This window comes from Cnephaeus nilssonii, assembly GCF_951640355.1.
Source record: "Cnephaeus nilssonii genome assembly, chromosome: 14".
NCBI classification, from domain to species: domain Eukaryota; kingdom Metazoa; phylum Chordata; class Mammalia; order Chiroptera; family Vespertilionidae; genus Cnephaeus; species Cnephaeus nilssonii.
In genome coordinates, this window is record NC_137085.1 from 78,190,785 (window position 1) to 78,211,093 (window position 20,309).

At 43.0% G+C, this 20,309-nt stretch overlaps 1 protein-coding gene across 3 annotated transcripts in view; it reads right to left on the reverse strand.

The window, feature by feature from the left end:
• CENPP (centromere protein P) overlaps positions 1-20,309 on the reverse strand; it is a 316,284-nt gene that overhangs the window by 270,071 nt on the left and 25,904 nt on the right. For all 3 annotated transcript variants that reach the window (XM_079791365.1, XM_079791364.1, XM_079791363.1), the window contains exon 4: positions 14,634-14,722. In XM_079791365.1, coding sequence (XP_079647491.1) covers positions 14,634-14,722 — 89 coding nt within the window. The remainder of the gene's footprint in view (positions 1-14,633; positions 14,723-20,309) is intronic.

The following is a 20,309-nucleotide window of genomic DNA, read 5'->3' on the forward strand; positions in this document are numbered from 1 at the left end:
AGTAGGGGACCTAAATACCCCATTGAGAACTAAGGCTAGATCATCCAATCAGAAAATCAATAAAGAAATACCAGTCTTAAATAACACAACAGACCAAATGAATATAATTGACATTTACATCCCAGAAAACCAGATTATACATTATTCTCTAGTGTACACAGCACATTCTAAAGGATAGACCATCAGTTGGGACATGAAACTAGTCTTAATAACAAATTTTAAAAGATTGAAATCATACCAAGCATATTCTCTGACCACAATGATTTGAAATTAGAAATCAAGTTCAAAAAGAAAAAGGGGGAAAAAAAAACACAGAAATATCTGGAGATTAAACATCATGCTACTAAAAATCCAAGGGTCTTGCCAGTGTTGCTCAATGGTTGAGCGTCAGCCTGTGAACAAGGAGGTCATGGTTAGATTCCCAGTCAGGGCACACGCCCAGGTTGCAGGCTTGGTCCTCAGTAGGGGGCGTGCAGGAGGCAGCTGGTCGATGATTCTCTCTCATCATTGATGTTTCTATCCCTCTCTCCCTCTCCCTTCCTCTCTGAAATCAGTAAAATAATATTTAAGAACAAAAAAATGAGGTCAAAGAAGAAATAAAAGTAGAGATCAAAAGATACAAATAGACAAATGAGAAGGGTACTATGACATGTCAAAACTTTTGGAATGCAAGTAAAGCATTCCAAAGGTTCCGTGCTAAGACAAAAGTTTATACCACTGCAGGACTAGCTCAAAGACAAGAAAAGTCCCAAGGAAACAGCGTAACTTTAAATGTGAAAGAACTAGAAAAAGAACAAAACCAACCCAAAGTCAGCAGAAGTAATGAAATAGAGAACAAAAAGACTATGTCAAAATTTTATGCAACAAAGAGCTAGTTCTTTGAACACATTAATAAAATTGACAAACATCTATCTAGACTCACTAACGAAAAAGTGAAAATACTCAAACAAAACCAGAAATGAAAGAAGTTACTACAAACACCACAGAAATACAAAGAAACAAGAAAGAATAGCAAGATCATATGCTACCAATTCTAAAAGAAACAGATAAGTTCCTAGAAAGCTGTAACCTTCCTAGACTGAATCACAAAGAACTGTTAAATCTAAATAGGCTGATCAACAGCAAGGAAATTGAAACAACCATCAAAAATCTTCCAAAAAATAAAAGTCCAGGACCAGATGGTTTCACTAGTGAATTCTACAAAACATTCAAAGATTTGATACCTATCCTTCTCAAACTCTTCCAAAAAATTGACGAAGAGCCAATACTTCCTAACATATTTTAAGAATTCAACATAACCCTAATACCAAAACTTGTCAAGGTAACACACACACAAACACACACAACTCAGACCAATATCTGTGATAAACACAAATGAAAGTATTCTAAATAAGATACTAGGCAAATCAAATAAAACAATATTCTTTCAAGATATTACATCACAATTAACTGGAGATCGTTCCAGGGGCACAGCATAGTTCAACATATGCAAATCGATCAATGTAATACACCACATTAATAAAACGAAGGATAAAAATTATTTGACAAGATAAAACATCCATTTATGATCAAAATACTCAGTAAAATGGGTATAGGATAACAGTACTTCAATAAAATAAAGACCATGTACAACAAAGTCTCAGCTAATATCATACTCGATAGTGAAAACCTGAGAGCCTATCCTCTAACACAGGACCGGGGAACATCAGCCTGCAGGCCATATAAGGCTCGTGAAATCATTTGGTCATGAGGGGTGAGTTCATTAAATGTTTTACCAAATATAGCAGGCTAATTTTTAAGTTGATATTTTTGTATGGCAGCAAATGATGTTAGAAACATCCAAATGGTCCCTGGCAGAAAAAAGGTTCCCCACTCCTGCTCTAAAATCAGGAACAAGAAAAGGGTGCCCATTTTCACTATTCTTATTTAACATCAGAGGCCTGGTACACGAAATTCGTGCATGGGGGGGATCCCTCAGCCCAGCCTGCACCCTCTCGCAATCCGGGACCCCTCAGGGGATGTCCTACTGCCGGTTTAGGCCCAATCCCTCGAAATCCGGGACTGCTGGCTCCTAACCACTCGCCTGCCTGCCTGATCGCCCCTAACCACTTCTGCCTGCCTGCATGATCGCCCCTGCCCACCTCTACCTCAGGCCCCGCACCCGGGACCCAGGCTTCCCTCCTCTGGCCAGCTGCAGGCAACCAGGACTCAGGTTTCCTTCCCTCTGGCTGGGTGCAGGCACCCAGGACCCAGGCCGGCTTCGCCTGGCCAGCCGCAGGCACCCAGGACCCAGGCCGGCTTCGCCCGGGCAGGCACCTGGGACCCCAGACGGTGCCTCCTGGGCCCCCGGCTGCAGGCACCCGGAACCGGGCAGCTGGGGCCATGGCTTTATCAGGAAGGACACCCGGAATAACGTCCGGAAGACGTCCGGTCTATCTATTCTAATTAGCATATTACCCTTTTATAGATAGTTCTGGAAGTCCTAGCCAGAGCAATCAGGCAAGAAAAATAAAAGGCATCCAAACTGGGAAAGAAGAAGTAAAAGTGTCACTTTTTGCAAATGGCATGATTCTGTATATATAAAACCCTAGACTCCACCAAAAAACTATTAGAAACAATAAAGAAATACAATAAAGTAGCAGGATAAAAAAATCAAGGTACAAAAATCCATTACATTTCCATTTACTAACAAAGAAATTTCATGGGGCGAGAGGGGGAATGAAAAAAATAATTCTATTTGTAATTACAACAAAAAGTATAAAATACCTAGGAATAAACTTAACAGAGAATGTAAAGGACCTATATACTGACAACTACAAGGCATTATTAAAAGAGATTTAAAAAGACACAAAGAAATGGAAAGATTGCCCGGCCATGTGGCTCGGTGGTTGAGCGTCGACCTATGACCCGGGAGGTCACAGTTCAATTCCCGGGAGGTCAGGGCACATGCCTGGGTTGTGGGCTCGATCCCCAGTGTGGGGCGTGCAGGAAGCAGCCGATCCATGATTCTCACATCATTGATGCTTCTCTCTCTCTTCCTCTCTCTGAAATTAATAAAAATATATTTTAAAAAAGAAAGAAATGGGAAGATATTCCATGTTTACAAATTGGGATAACCAACAGTGTTTAAATAGCTTTATTACCCACAGCAATATACAGACTCAATAAATCACCATCAAAATCCCAATGTCGTTTTTTAAAAGAAATAGAACAAAAATCATCAGATTTTGATAGAAACACAAAAGATCCCAAATTGCCAAAGTAACCCCAAGAAAAAAGAATGAAGCTGGAGGTGTCACACTCCCTGTCTTCATGCTATAATACAAAGTAACAATCATAAAAAAAGCATGGTATTGACAGAAAAACAGATACACAGACCAATGGAACAGAACTGAGAGACCAGAAACAAACCCACTTGTATATGGGAAAATAATTTTTAAATATGTTTTTATTTATTTTTAGAGAGAGGTAGGGAGAGGGAGAGAGAGATAGAAACACTGATGAAAGAGAAACATCAACATCAATTAGGAGGCATCCTGCATGTCCCTGCTGGGGATCCAGTCTGCAACCCAGACATGTGCCCTGACCAGGTTTCGAACTGGAGACCTCCTGGTGGACAGGTCCATGCTCAGCCACTAAGCCACACAAGCTTAGCCTGGGAAAATAATTTTTTGAGATAGGAACCAAAAACATACAACGAAAAACAGAAAGGCTCTTTAATAAATGGTGCTGGGAAAATTGGAAAGCTGCATAAAAAGGAATGAAACCAGGCTACACTTTGTACCCACATACAAAAATTAACTCAAAATGAATCAAAGACCTAAATATAACACCTGAAACAATAAATTACATTAAAAAAACAAAAACCACTGGTACTAAAATCATGGAACTTGGTCTTAAATATTTTTGCTTTTTACCTCCCTTGACTTGTGAGGATTTTATAAATTTGACCTTACAGTCAAGGGAGGCAAAAGCAAAAATAAATGAAAGGGTCTATATCAAACTAAAAAGCTTGGACACAGCAAAAGAAACTGTCAACAAAACACTAAGGCAACTAATCAAAATGGAGAAAATATTTGCAAACAACAACTCCAATAAGCGGATATTATATATTTAACATCCAAAGCAAGTAAAGAACTCATACAACTGAACACACACAACACACACACAAACACAAACACACGCACACACACATTCAAGTAAAAAAAATAGGTAGAGGGCCTAAAAGATAGTTCTCCCAAGAAAACATACAAATGGCCAACAGATATATGAAGATGTACAACTTCACTAGTTATTAGGGAAATGTAAATTAAAACTACAATGAGAAGCGACCACTCTCCTGTCAGAAAGGCAAGCAATATCAAGTGTTGGAGAGGATGTGAAGAAAAGGGAACCCTCACTCACTGCTGGAGGGAATGTAAACTGGTACAAGCCACTATGGAAAACAGTATGGAGGTTCCTCAGATAATTAAGAGCAGAGTTACCATATGACCCAGCAACCCCTCTTCTGGGTATCCACCTGAAAATTTTGAAAAAATTTATTCACAAAGATATATGCACCCTTATGTTCACTGCAGCATTATTTACTATAGCCAGTATGTGAAAAAAAAAAAAAAAAAAACCTTAGTGTTCATCAATAGAGGATTAGATAAAGATGTGGTACATAGATACAATGGACTGTTACTCTAATATAAAAAAAGAATAAAATTTTACCTTTTGCAACAACAGGGATGGGCCTAGAGCAGTGATTCTCAACCTTTCTAATGCCTCACCCTTTAACACAGTGCCTCATGTTGTGGTGACCCCCAACCATAAAATTATTTTCGTTGCTACTTCATAACTGTAATTTTGCTACTGTTATGAATCGTAATGTAAATATCTGTGTTTTCCGATGGTCTTAGGCGACCCTGCTAGCGGTTCTCAACTTGTGGGTCACCCCTAACTGCCCTCCCCTGTAGGTCTAATCGCCCACAACTGCCCTCCCCTGCTGGCCATCTTGGGGCAGCCATCTTGTGTCCACATGGGGGCAGCCATCTTTGACCACATGGGGGTGGCCATCTTGTGTGTTGGAGTGATGGTCAATTTGCATATTACCTCTTTATTATATAGGAGGATTTACTTATTGAGGTAGGAGAGGTATAGTGTGAGCCTGGAAAATTTTTTATGCCAGAATATAAGGAAGTGCTAAAAACTATGATGAGAATATATCACTCAAATTCAGGAGCCAACCGAAAGGATTTTTCACTGATCAAGTCTAAGATAATTTGAGCAACAAAATAACAAGAAGAATAAGGAATTATAAATCATTAAAAAAATAAGAATGAGTGAAATCAAATCTATACTAAATACTTATGTATACACACACACACACACACACACACACACAGGAGAGAAAAGAGATTTATTAATTACAAGGCCTAATGCCTATTGAAAAATGTACAGGAATTGTTAGAGTTGAAAATTTATCATTTTGCAACCATCACAGTAAATAGCAAACCAAACAAAAATCATCACGAGATGCTAAATCTAGGCAAAAATTTTAATGAAGACTAGTGTGGTAATAAAGTATCTCCACACAGACTACTTAATTTTTAAAATCTGGGTAAATATAACAAACTATCACTTTTCACTTAAGCTTATTAATTTACGTATGATGGTCAAAAGTAAAAATTCTAACATTATCTTATCAGGTTTCCAGTGCACACACATCATTGTAATTCCTAGGAAAACTACAATTTGAAGCAGGGAGGGAAAGGGCCTATAGTTATAAGGCTTCCAGACTAAACTTGGAGTGGCAAAGTATTAAACCTAAGAAAACTGTTTAAAATTAGGTTATGAATGTTGCAATCCCTCTAGCAGCTAACTAAAAGGACATACAAATAGATAGGACCAAAACAAAAAAAAGATCAGTGGATAAATTAAAACAGAATACTAAAAGATCTATATATATAAAAAGCCTGCAACTGGAACGGCATAATGACTGAAACGACCAGTCACTATGACGCCCACTGCAGCCAGCGAACCGGCCGATCGAGGGGTGGGGCCGGCTAGCCAACCTCACGCAGCCCCTCCCTGCTGCCAGCCCCACCCCTGATCAGCCTCTCCCACCCCAATCAAGGGTAGGGCGGCTGGCCAACCCCCCCTGCAGCCCCTCCCCCTGGCTGGCCCTGCCCCTGATTGCCCCCCCTCCCCAATAGGAGGCAGGGCCGGCCGGCCAACCTCGTGCACCCCTCCCCCCAGCTGACCCCACCCCTGATCACCCCCCATACTCCAATTGGGAGTGGGGCCAGCCAGACAACTGCCTGCAGCCCCTCCTCCCAGCCTGCCCCACCCCCGATGGGCCCCCACCACCCCAATCAGCCCACAGCTCCGCTCTCAATCGGGCCCCCCACTTCAATCAGGGGCAGGGCCAGCTGGCCAACCACCCATGGCTCCTCCCCAGGCTGCTGCCCCCGATTGCCCCCCCCCCATTCTGGGACAGGGACAGCTGGCCCACCACCCAGAGCCCATCCCCATGGCCGAACCCACCCCCAATCAGCCCCACCACCCCGATCAGCCTATGGCCCCTCCCTCCAGCTAGTTCCACCCCTGATCAGCCCCCCCAATAACAATTGGGGATGGGGCTGGCAGGCCAACCTCCCACGGCCCCTCCCCTGGCGCTGACCCCTGATCAGTCTCTCCACCCCAATCAGAGGCGGGGACCGACAGCCAACCTCCTGTCATCTCCTCCTCCTGACAGGCCCGGCCCTGATCCATCCTGATTGGGGCCAAGCCGGCCCGACCCCACCAGTGCACGAATTCGTGCACTGGGCATCTAGTATATAAATAATCCAAAAGAAAGCAGGAAATGGAAACAAAGTGACAAATGACCAAAGGAGACACCAAGAAAACAAAAAAGAAAATAAGTTAACACACAGCTACATACACATAAATTTTGTAGGAAACACTTGAGATTAAGTGTTAAAACTTACTCCAATATCTATTACAAATACCTTTTTAACATCTGAGTGAACAAATGACTCTCCAAAGAATACAGGCCTATAATGAGCAGCAGTTACTTCATTGGAGCTTGCAGGTGAAAGTGACATGATATTTTAATCTCCATCAAACAAGGTTGCCAATTAAGCACCTGTTCATGCAGTGAGGGAGTGAGCAGAGAAAAACATCTGATAAACATTACAATGGCCAAGCGTAAATACATACGCACTTACAGGCACTCAGAGAGAAGGAAAGAGAAAAGAGACTGTTCTGTGACATAATTTTTTAAAAGAACTTTATTTAAAAGTGGACTAAGTCACAATTCCTTCAACACATTAGCATCTCCATAAAGGGTACTCCATTACGGCATATATAGCTTCCCATTTAAGAAAGAAGTGTGTGTGTGTGTTATAGCTGTAAAGAATGATTGTAATTTATCTATTCTTCCGAAGCACAGTCCAAACTTTACTAATGCAAACCAGATGATAGGGGTTTCTTTCACAAAATGTTGGCAGTGACACATTTCCATTTCCACTAGCCAGGAACAAAATAAACCCAACTGTCTCCTTCTCAGTAATATAGCAAAACAGAGAACTTTAGAATAAAAATTCTAAACCTTTATTTCAAAAACAAACTCCTAGAAATATTAGGCCCAATTCAGGTGATTAACAGAAGATAATGCACTCAAATATTATCAATCACTTCCACATATTGCTGGTGGGAAAGGACTGTAAAATAGTATGGTTGCTCTGATAAAGTTTGTCGGTTTATTATAAATTTAAACATATCCTATCACATGACCCAGCAATCCCACTTTTGGTTCTTTTCTCTAGAGAAAGAAACCTTACACACACAAAAACCTCAATGAATGTTTACAGCAGCTCTGTTCATAATCACCAAAACTGGCGAGAATCCAAATGTTCTCCAAGGGTAAGTGAATAAACAAACTAGTGTCCAAACAATGGACCTTACTTGGAGGTGAAAACATGGATGAATCTCAAAGCCACTGTACTAAGTAAAGAAGCCAGTCTCAAAAGGTTACCCACTGGGATTTCATTTACTTGACATTTTGTAAACAGCAAAGCTGGACTGATGAAGATCAGAGCAGGTTTTGCCAGGCACGAAGCGTTAGGGGAGGGTGTGACTATAAAGGGAGAACCTGAGAGGTTGGTTGTGTGGATGGAACTGTGCAATATCTTTATTGTGTGGTGAGTACACAGAAACCAGCCAATCTGAAGAAAAAGAAAAGGAACACGTGGGACAATACCAAGAAGTTTTACATTTATGTCATCAGAGACGGAGAAGCAGAGAAATGAAGACTAGTATGGTAATAAAGTATCTGTCCCTAACTGCCCTAACTGTCCCAAACTGTCCTCCACAGACTGAGCAAGAAATATCCTATATAGCCCTGACTGGTTTGGCTCAGTGGACAGAGCGTCGGCCTGCGGACTGAGGGTCCCAGGTTCGATTCCGGTCAAGGGCATGTACCTTGGTTGCGGGCACATCCCCAGTAAGGGGTGTGCAGGAGGCAGCTGATCGATGTTTCTCTCTCATTGATGTTTCTAACACTCTATCCCTCTCCCTTCCTCTCTGTAAGAAAATCAATAAAATATGTTTTTTTTAAAATAAATATCCTATATAATAAAAGCCTAATATGCAAATTGACCATCACTCCAACGCACAAGATGTCTACCCCCATGTGGTCAAAGATTGCTGCCACAAGATGGTCAGCAGGGGACGGCAGTTGGGAGGGACCAGGCCTGCAAAGGAGGGCAGTTAGTGGGGACCAGGCCTGCAGGGGAGGGCAGCTGGGGGTGACAAGGCCTGCAGGGGAGGGTAGTTAGGGGAGACAAGGCTGGCAAGGGAGGGCAGTTAGAGGTGACCGGGCCAGCAGGGGAGGGCAGTTGGGGGTGACCAAGCTACAGGGAAGAACAGTTAGGGGCTACCAGGCCGGCAGGGGAGGACAGTTAGGGGCAACCAGGCCAGCAGGGGAGGGCAGTTAGAGGTGACCAGGCTGACAGGGGAGGGCAGTTTGGGGCAATCGGGCCGGCAGGGGAGGGCAGTTGGGGGTGACCAGGCTGGCAAGGGAGGGCAGTTAGGGGCGACCAGGCTGGCAGGGGAGGACAGTTAGGGTCAATCGGGCTGGCAGGGGAGCAGTTAGGTGTCGATCAGGCTGTCAGGGGAGTGGTTAGGTGGTGATCAGGCTGGCAGGCAGAAGCGGTTAGGGGCAATCAGGCAGGCAGGCAGACGAGCAGTTGGGAGCCGGCAATCCTGGATTGTGAGAGGGATGTCCAACTGCCTGTTTAGGCCCGATCCCACTGGGATCCCAGATTGGAGAGGGTGCAGGCTGGGCTGAGGGACACCCCCCCATCACCATGCACGAATTTCGTACACCGGGCCTGTAGTCTATATCATAAAAGGCGTGACTCAGCAGGAGGTGCATTGATGGGTCCCGGGTGACTGGGACTTCTCGGTCCCATGGCGGCCGCAGCGGGCAGGACTTCTGGGTCCTGCAGCAGCTCCGGCAACGTCCACGGAGTGTCATTGGCTTTGTGGGGAGGTGGATATGGCCCTGATGGCAGGTTAGGCCTAGGGGACCCTACCCTCTAGTACAGTGGTTCTCAACCTTTCTAATGCCGCGACCCTTTAATACAGTTTCTCACGTTGTGGTGAGCCCAACCACAAAATTATTTTTGTTGCTACTTCATAACTGTAATTTTGCTACTGTTAATGAATCGTAATGTAAATATCTGTGTTTTCCGATGGTCCTAGGCGACTCTGCTAGCGGTTCTCAACCTGTGGACTAGAGTACCATTTAGAACAGATGGGAACCCAAAACACAGCAGGACTCCATCAGAAAGACTGGAGTCATGGTAGCAACTGGGAGAGAGCTCCCCCTAATGGCACAGGCATGAAGAGGCGAACAGCTGCTGCTCGAGTACAAGATGAAGCCAGAACTCTTCTACAGAACTCTTCTATAGTGGGAAGCAAAAACCCTAACCCATTGAGGAAAAGGCAGTAAAGCAATGGGGGAAAGCCCCTTACTTCTGAGGGAGGAACAGAAGTCAAATCCATGTGACTATGGGAGAGGGGCGGTCAAGTACTGCTACCAAGACAAAGATGCACTGCTTCGGAAAGAGGGACATAGGCAAAAACTTCTGGCCTTAAGTTGTGGCAGGCTGTTAGACAGACATGCGCAGAGCAAGGAAGATGGGTCAGTTACAGAAGGTCACCCCAGGGTGACCTTTCCTCCCTTAGCGTATTGCTGGTCATGAGGTTTGGACCCCTGACCTTTCCTCCCCAGACATAACATTTAGGCCTCAGTTGTATTTCAGCTCCAGATCCAGAAAAGCAGAAAAACCAGACCACCGACCCCATGGCTGACCTCAGGACCAGCTGCATTGAATAATGACCCCTGGCCCAGGCGCTACCCACCAATCAATCAGTGGAGACCACAACCCTGAAAGGACACACTTGCAATGCACTGAATATTCTATTAAGATCTTCCCCTGGGGATTCCCTAAAATCTCCACCCTTAAAACCCTCAGGAAGCGGCCCCTCTCTGTAGCATACCCATCTTTCCCTTTCCCTTCCCCCCGCCCAGCCCCAGGCAGTTACCATTGGCTTCCCACTCCAAGCTCCAAGGCCCTTCCTTTGCCTCTGAACTTGTTTCCTAAGCCCACTTCTTCTAGGAATTCCTTCTACTTATGTGATTGACCAAATACATGTTCTCTTACAGTTGGGTCTTAGCTCTGAATGCTTTCCTAGCCGGAACCCAAGTACTGAGGTTGCTGAACTCAGGTTCGGCTTGCTCCCTGGTGCCATTGCAGCCGCCAACAACAAAACAACCCCCTTCCAGCACTGGGTCCAGGGTTCTTTTAGGTCAGCGTGCAGCATCTTCGATTTCTCACCTATCACGGCTGCTGAAATGCTGTCACAGGCTAACTTGTTTTGCATTATCCAAATCAACAATTTTTCTACCTCTTCAATGGCCTGTTATCATTGTTTCATGAACACTTTCACACCTTTAGCAAAATCACCATTCCTCATGGCTTCTTTATGTTTTAAAATTGTGCTAATCATCCATTTGCCAGCAACAAAAGGAAAAAACACACACAAAAAGACTCACATCACTATTTCCTGAGATGTTAACAAGCTGAGGTCACACTTGTGCATTCTCTCCTTTCTTTGTGGCCTGAGAGACACTTTTTAATAAGCTGTATCAGCATCAAAGCATTGTCAGGTCAAGAACTGAAATTAAGACCTTTTTTCCATGAACAAGTTGGTCGAGAATTAAACTGTTCAAGATGGGAGGCATTCGAGAACTGAGCTCTGACTGTAATCTATACTAACAAAAATCTAGGTGGTGCTTGCGCCCTCGTGGGTGTCGCCACAAGATGGCCGCCATAAGATGGTCGCACATACAGCGGAGGTGAGGCCCGGAGTCCTGGGGGCCCAGGGGTCCCACAGCTCCGTGTGGTGCGGAGGAGGCCAGTCCCGGCGTCTCCGCAGCCTCGCGCGGAAGAGGCAGGTCCCAGCAGAGGAGGCGATCTGTCTGGCAGGGGAGGGCAGCTGGAGGCAATCAGGTCAGCAGGGGAGGGCAGTTGGGGGGGATCAGGCCTGCAGGGAAGGGCAATTGAGGTCAATCAGGCCGGCAGGGGAGCAGTTAGGCATCAATCAGGCTGGCAGGGGAGCAGTTAGGGGGCGATCAGGATGGCAGGCAGAAGCGGTTAGGGGCAATGAGGCAGGCGAGCAGTTAGGAGCCAGTGGTCCCACATTGTGAGAGGGATGTCTGACTGCTGGTTTAGGCCCAATCCCAAAACCGGCAGTCCGACATCCCACAAGGGGTCCCAGACTGGAGAGGGTGCAGGCCAGGCTGAGGGACACCACCCTCCCATGCACAAATTTCATGCATCGGGCCTCTAGTGATAATTAATGTTTACGAGATCTGGTAGAATAGTTGGACAGCATCCATGAACAAATGGGGAATTTCAGCAGAAAGAGAAATTAATAATCAAGTAAAAATGCTAGAGCCCAACTGGCATGGCTCCGTGGTTGAGTGTCGACCTATGAACCAGGAGATCAGGGTTCGATTCCCAGTCAGGGCACATGCCAGGGTTGTGGGCTCAACTGCCAGTAGGGGTCAGCTATGATTCTCTCTTAATGATTCTCTCTCATCATTGATGTTTCTCTCTCTCTCCTGCTCCTCCTTCCTCTCTGAAATCAATAAAAACATATTTAAAAAAAGAAAATGGCAGAAATAAAAAAAATTACATTAGAGCTGAAGAATTCTTTCAGTGAGCTTATTGGTAGACTCGACTTTAACCCTCTGTACACCATTAGCATCTATACACGCAAGTAGTGGACCTGTTTTCGAGGCGTGGCTGTTAACTGCTTAAATGAGGAAAGACTCTGTACATTTGAAGATAGGGTAACAGAAATTATCCAAACTGTAATGTAAAGGAAAAAAAAAGAAAGACAGAACAGAACATCCAAACAGTGCGAAAGTATCTCAAATTGTCTAACATATAAGTGAGGTTGAAGAATAGAGAACATGAGGAAAAAGTATTTCCAAAAATGTGGTGAGAGATTTTCACACAATTATACCCTAGATATAGCACAAGCTATAGAAGAGAAAAATTAAGATAAAAGTTTAAAGGCAGCCCAAAAAACACATGCACAAAATAACAATATAATAGACATCTTGACACAACCTATACAATCCAGAGGACGTTGGAAGGACATCTTTAAAGATGTGAAAGAAAAACTGCCAACCTAGTTGTCAATGTTCAACAACACGTTCCTGGTTTTCCTCTCACCTCTCAAATAGTTCCTTTCCTAATCCTTTGCAAGCTCCTGCTCTGTCATTCAGCAGTACATTTTAGAATTCCTCATGGTTCAGTTCCAGTCCTTTTCCTAGTTTCACTTTACATTTTTTCACAGGCGATCTCATTCCTTCTCAAGGCTTTCATGTATAGTCATTGGCAGATAACTCCAGTGTTCTATCTCCGACCTCTACAGTTTCTGAGCTGCCTATGTCATATTTTACTTCAGTGTTTCACAGGCACTCAAGTCCAACATGTCCAAACTGAAGTTAGTCTCACCTGATTTGGTCTTCTTCCAACTCTCCCTATCTCATCAAATGCAATCAGCATCAAGAAGCTATTCCCTGTCAGTGACTCCTGACCCCTCTTATTCAACAACACCACGCCCATTTAATTGTGCTTCCTAAATATCTCCCAATCCATCCAGCTCTCTACCTCAAGTACCATCATTCTAGTCCAAACTACAAACCTCTGTTGCATGAACGTCTTACTGGACAGTCATTTACCCTCCTGCATCTACTATTGCACCCCTTCAATCCATTCTCCCTGCAGCACCCAGAATAATCTATATATATAAAAAGCCAGTGGCCCTAACACCGTAACACCATCACGACCAAACGAGCATCGGCTCTTGTGGCAGGCGGAGCCGGGCGTGAGCTACTAGTGGCAGAGAGCTACTAGCGGAGGAGGACGGTGAAGGGCGGGGCAGTGAGCAACAAGCAGCAGAGAGCTACGAGCGGAAGAGAGCAGCGGCAGCGAGCTACCAGTGGCAGAGGACTACGTGCTACGAGCGGCAATGGGCAGGGCGGCCAGCTGAGGCAAGTGGAAGTGAGCTACCTGCACACGATTTCGTGCACACTGGGCCTCTAGTAATTCTTTATAGAAAGGGTGTTGCACTTCTGCCTTCCTTAGGCTCTGCTTAAAACCTTTCAAAAGCTTCACATTGCCCTGGCTGGTTTGGCTCAGTGGATCCAGCGTCAGCCTGCCAAATGAAGGGTCCCAGGTTCGATTCCGGTCAGGGGCACATGCCCAGGTTGTGGGCCCTATCCCCAGTGGGGGGTGTGCAGGAGGCAGCTGGTCAATGATTCTCTCTCATCATTGATGTTTCTATCTCTTTCTCCCTTCCTCTCTGAAATCAATAAAAAATATATATATATATATATATATATATATATATATATATATTTTTTAAAAGCTTCACATTGGGTGGGACTTGTGATCAAACTCCCTACACCAACTCCATTACTTCACTAGCTTCATCTTATACCACACTCCCTTGCCTTCCCTTCTCTAGTCACTCGTGCCTCCTGCCAGCTGCTCACAGATGCCATGATCCCTCCTAATACAGTGCCTATGCACAAGCTATTCTGCTGAACACCTGTTTATGCCTATTCAGTTTTCAGATGTAAGCTCAAGTTTCAGAAAATCATGCCATGTTCTCCCTGGAAGTTAAATTCATGATGTATGCTTCAACAGCACTATGCAACTCTTCATTATAACATTTAGCACAGACACAATTTTAGATTTATTTCTGTGACTACTTAATACTCGACTTTTCCACTAGGCTACAAATTCCATGAGGATTAAGGCTTACATCTAGTTTTGCTCAGAATTTAATTTTAATGCCTAGCACAGAGTAAATGCACAATGAATTTTTATTGAATCAAAGAATAATAGACATAAAGAACATAGGATTAAATATAACCCATAAAATGGTGTCATACTTTCAGATTTATTTTGATATTTATTTATCAAGAAGGGAGAAAAGGTAAACTCAAAACTATAGAGTGAAAACAATCCCTAAAAAAAAAAATTTGTAAATTATCTTACCTAGATACAAATTCACTTAATTCTGAATATGCAGTGGACTCCATTATTATGTTGAGGTCAGTAATAACGGAAGATAAATTGTCCTTGTTCTAAAATTTAAGAAAAGTTAATGTATCAGAACACAGTCAACTTTTAAATAAAATAAAAAGACAAAAATAATTTTAAAATTTATGAAAAATGTAATGTTGCCACCTAATAGGAAAAGGTAATCTACAGAAGTTTCTGAAAATATTGCCTACTTGTAAAAAGAATAAAACTCAGACCTGTGCTACATACAAAAAAAACAAAATGAACTACAAATGAATTACTTACTTAAATGTGAACCATAAAATACTAGGAGGAAATATTTATTTAACTGGTTACTCAGCAAGGAAGAACTATCCACAAAATGCTAATAGAAAAAAGTAAATAAATTAGATAAAACACTCAAAATACCTGTATAAAAATAATTTTATAAAAGAAAAGCAACAAACTGAAGAAAAATTTTACCATAAACACAACAGATAGGAAAACCAAAAAGAAAAAGGCAAAGCACATTAACTAAAAACTCGAAGGTAAAAGACAATTCACATGAAAAACCACGTTCACTCTCACTACTAATAAAGTAAGTGTAAATTAAAACAAGGGGATGACATTTTTTTCTGTAAAATCTTTTGGACAATGCATAACTTATAATATTCACAGTCTCTGTCTCAATAATCTGACTCTGAAGAATCTATCCTCAAATAATAAGAAATGAAGACAAAGCCTTCTGGCTATTTATTACAAAAAGCAAAAAGCAACCCAATATTCAATAATGGGGATTGCTAAATAAACTCACATACTTTGAACTGCAAATTTAGGTTTTCTTCTTCACACTAGTAAACTTTCTCTTATTATATATTTTCCTAACATTTGTTCCCTTTTTTTTTCTATTCTAGTTTTTGAAAAAATCATTTATTGACTTTCTACTGTCTATCTTCCAGATTTTTCTTTTCACTTGCTCTCATGGGCGATTTTCCTCAAGCCTATCCTCCAAGTTCTACTCCTGGCTACTTCTAATGTAGTTTGAAACACTATAATCATTAGATCCATCCTACTCTCCCTTTCTCCCTTCCTCCCTTCCTCCTTTCCTCCCTTCCTTCCCTCTCTCTTCTTTCTCTCAGCTCTCTGTTAATCTTACTCATTTTTCTTTAAATGCTTTCATTTGAGAGAGCAATTTTATATAGCATGTTCTTGTATTTCCTGGATCCATTTTTCCAAAGTGAATTTACCTCCATTTTCTTATTGATTTTCTTCATGGTAGTATTTTTACACAGGCCCTAAATGATGATGAAAGAACTCTGCACCTTCTTTGTGCTTTAAACTCTGTGGTTCCCATTTAGTAATAGGAGTAGGTCTAGAAATGTTCTGAGTAACAGAGTGGGTGGATACTCCTTGACTCTTCCCCTTTTGTCTGGGTATTATCTGACTTGTTTCTTTGTATCTTGAGCTGCTGCAGAAATTAATATTGATGGTTTATACGCTTTGTTCAGTTTTTTAGCTACTCCAGTGCAGAGTGAAAATTATTACGGTCAGCTACAGTTGAAGTAGGCTATCTGTGGGCCTCTATCGCGATATCTAATAAAAAACATACATCAGAACTCTTACAACTCAGTAATAAAAACACAATTCAATTAAAAACTGAGCAAAGGATCTCAACAGACATTTCTTCAAAGATGATATATAAATGGCCAATAGCATATGAAACAATGCTCACCATTACTAGTCGTTATCTGATAGTTCAATTTGACCTAGTAATTTTCCTCCTAGATATACACTGAGTGGCCAGATTATTATGACTTCTGAACGCGTAATAATCTGGCCACTCAGTGTGTGTGTGTGTGTGTGTGTGTGTGTATTAGAGGCCCGGTGCATGAATTAATGCATGGGTGGGGTCCAGCTAGCCTGGAGACGGGGAGAGGACATGGGCGGTTGGCCGGCCTGCCTGCTGGTCAAATTCCTGGTCGAGGGGACAATTTGCATATTAGCCTTTTATTATATAGGATATACACTGAGTGTATATATCCAAGAAAACTGAAAATATGTCTACTTAAAAACTTGTACATAAATGTTTACAGCAACATTATTCATAACAGCCAAAAGGTGAGAGCAACTCAAATATCCATCAACTGATAAATGAGATATCCTCACACTGGATATTATTCATCCAAAAACAGAATGAAGTAAGGATACATGCTACCACATGAATGAACCTTGAAAACATTAGGTTAAGTTAAAGAAGCCAATCAAATAAGACCACATATTATTCCATTTATATGAAATATCTGGATAAGCAAATCCATAAAGATAGAAAACAAATTAGCTGATGCTTAGGTCTAGGCAGAAGGAGGGGGATTGAGGGGTGTTAAGAAGTACGGAGTTTCTTTTTCAGGTGATAATTTCCTAAAATTGATGTACTGATGGTTGTACAACTCTGTGAACATGCTAAAAACTACTCAATGTATTCTTTTTTTTTTTTAATGAATCTTTATTGTTCAGATTACAATTGTTTCTCCTTTTTCCCCCCATATCTCACACCACCCAGTTCCCACCCCCCCCTCTGCCCTTACCTCCCCCCCACTGTCCTTATCCATAGGTGTATGATTTTTGTCCAGTCTCTTCCCATACCCCCCACACAGACACCCCTTTCCCCCTGAGAATTATCAATCCATTCCCATTCTATGCCTCTGATTCTATTAAGTTCACCAGTTTATTCTGTTCCTCAGATTTTTAATTCACTTGACTTTTAGATTCACTTGTTGATAGATATGTATTTGTTGTTCATAATTTTTATCTTTCTTCTTCTTTTTCCTCTTTTTAAAGAATACCTTTCAGCATTTCATATAATACTGGTTTGGTGGTTATGAACTCCTTTAGCTTTTTCTTATCTGTGAAGCTCTTTATCTGCCCTTCAATTCTGAATGATAGCTTTGCTGGGTAGAGTAGTCTTGGTTGTAGGTTCCTGCTATTCATCACTTTGAATATTTCTTGCCACTCCCGTCTGGCCTGCATGGTTTCTGTTGAGAAATTAGCTGATAATCGTATGGGAGCTCCCTTGTAGGTAACTAACTGTTTTTCTCTTGCTGCTTGTAAGATTCTTTGTCTTTTGCCCTTGGCATTTTAATTATGATGTGTCTTGGTGTGGTCCTCTTTGGATTCCTCTTGTTTGGGGTTCTGTGTGCTTCCTGGACTTGTAAGTCTATTTCTTTCATCAGGTGGGGGAAGTTTTCATTAATTTTTCTTCAAATAGGTTTTCAGCATCTTGCTCTCTCTCTTCTTCTGGCACCCCCATAATTCTGATGTTGGTTCGCTTGAAGTTGTCCCAGAGGCTTCTTACACTATCTTCAACTTTCTGAATTCTCTTCTCTTCATACTTCTCTGGAGCAGTGTCCTTGGCCTCTTTGTATTCCAAATCTTTGAGTTGATGCTTGCGATCCTCTAGTCTGCTGTTGGATCTCTGTATAATATTTTTTATCTCAGTCAGTGTATGTTTAATTTCTAGCTGGTCCTTTTTCATATCTTCGAGGGTCTCATTGAATTTATCGGCCTTTTCCATGAAATTCTTGAAAAACCTTATAACCGTGGTTTTGAACTCTATGTCCAGTCGCTTGTTCTCCTCCATTTCTTTGGTTTGTGATCTGTTTCCTTGCCTCCTCATTTCGCTGCTTCCCTGAATTGGTAGGGTAGTTTTGTGTACTAGATGTCCTATTGGTTCAATGGGTCAGCCTCCCAGTTACTTGAGGTGGACACTCTTGGTGCACCCTTGTGTACTGTGTGTCCCCCAGCAGGAGCTACAGCAAGAACTAGTTTTCTCCTCCTTTGCTTGGGCGGTTTTGGAGCTGTCTGACCAGAGCTGCAGTTAATTTGGTTGAGCTGCCACAGAACAGGCCATTTATATGCAAAAGCCGCTGTGTGGAGCCTGGGCAGGTTTGTAGAATGTGCGGGGCGGGCCTCAGGGCGGGGCGGGATCTCAGGGCGTCCCTAGGCTGGGGCGTGGCCAACGGCAATGGCTGGCGTCAGCCGTCTCTGCCTTTCCACGTTTCCAAGTCCCTGCCCCGCGTTCCAGCGCAGTAAAACAATGATTGCTGGGCGCACCTCTGCAAAAAAGTCACTCTCACTTTCTGACCCGATGGCCGAGAGTCCAGCTTTTCCCCATAGGTGTCTGGGTCCCCCGCGAGTCCCCAGAAACTGGGTTTCAGAGTGATCGGGAGCTTGTCTCCCTGCGGGTTGAAGAAAAACCGCGCGCCCAGTCGCCCGCCGCCAGCCTGATTCGCGCGCCTCCGTACCTCAGCTTTTCAGCGTTTGTGCTCCTTTCTCTCCTTAGTTGTAAATCTTCCACTCAGCCAGCTTTCCCGTGGTTCTGGGTGGTAGACGTTTTATCTTTTAGTTGTATTTTTGAAATTGTTGTTCGAGGCAGCAGATTAGTTGTTTAACCATGCCGCCATCTTGGTTCCTCCTTTCTCAAATAAAAATCTGAATGTATTCTTTAAATGGATGAACTATGTGGCATGTGAATTATATCTCAATGGATCTGTTACAAAAAAGAAAAAAGAAATCCCAGAGATGCACATGTCTGTTGTTGGAGTGTGTGTGGGTGTGTAGATTTGGGCTGTCACACATCAGGACAGGCAAATAATCCTGTCAGCAGGAAGCGTAGGATTTACTGGCTGCTCTACTTTTTTTTCTTTTGTTGGGAGGGGGAGAGGGAAGGTCTGAATTCTGTTCAGCCACTAAAAAGCTGACTTCAAGATACTCTTTTCCCATCTCTCTCTGGTCTGTCCTACAATTAACCAGGTCAATCCTCCCCAGTTGGTAAACGAGGAAAGGCAGCTGATAAGCGACTTCAAACACAGTGTCTGAGTCTCAGCAGCACATTCACTTCTACCAAGGTCCATTTAACTTCAGTCCCAAGTTCTCATTCTTCCCTACAACCTGAGAATTGTGGGTGTGCCCTGGCCAGTTGCTCAGTTGGTTGGAGCGTCGATTCCTGCTTGGGGCACATTCCTGGGTTTCGGGTTCAATCCGGGATCAGGGCACGTACGAGAGACAACCAGTCAATGTTTCTCTCACATAGATGTTTCTCTCTTTCTCTCCTTCCCTCTCTCTCTCAAATCAATAAACATATCCTCCAGTGAGGGTTTAAAAAAAAAAAAAGAAGAAGAAGAAGCCTAGCTGGTTTGGCTCAGTGAATAGAGCGTCAGCCTACGTACTGAAGAGTCCCGGGTTAGGTCAAGGGTACGTAACTCGGTTGAGGGCTCCATCCCCAGTCCTGGTCAAGGTGCATGCAGGAGGCAACCAACTGATGTGTCTCTCTTATATCAATGTTTCTCCCCCTTTCCTATTGTCTCTAAAAATCAATGAAAAAATATCCTCGGGTGAAGATTAAAATATAAAATTAAAAAATACAAAGAATTGTGGGTATATACATTCAAGAAAAGGGTCCTGTTAACTTCGAAAGATTTATATCTGTTCTTGAGGTGTCCTTCTCGCAATCTGGGACCGCTGGCTCCCAATCGCTCACCTGCCTGCCTGCCTGATCGCCCCTAACTGCCTCTGCCTTGGCCCCCACCACCATGGCTTGTCCGGAAGGAAGTTGGACGTCCGGAAGATGGCCAGTCGACCCGGTCTAATTAGCATATTACCCTTTTATTAGTA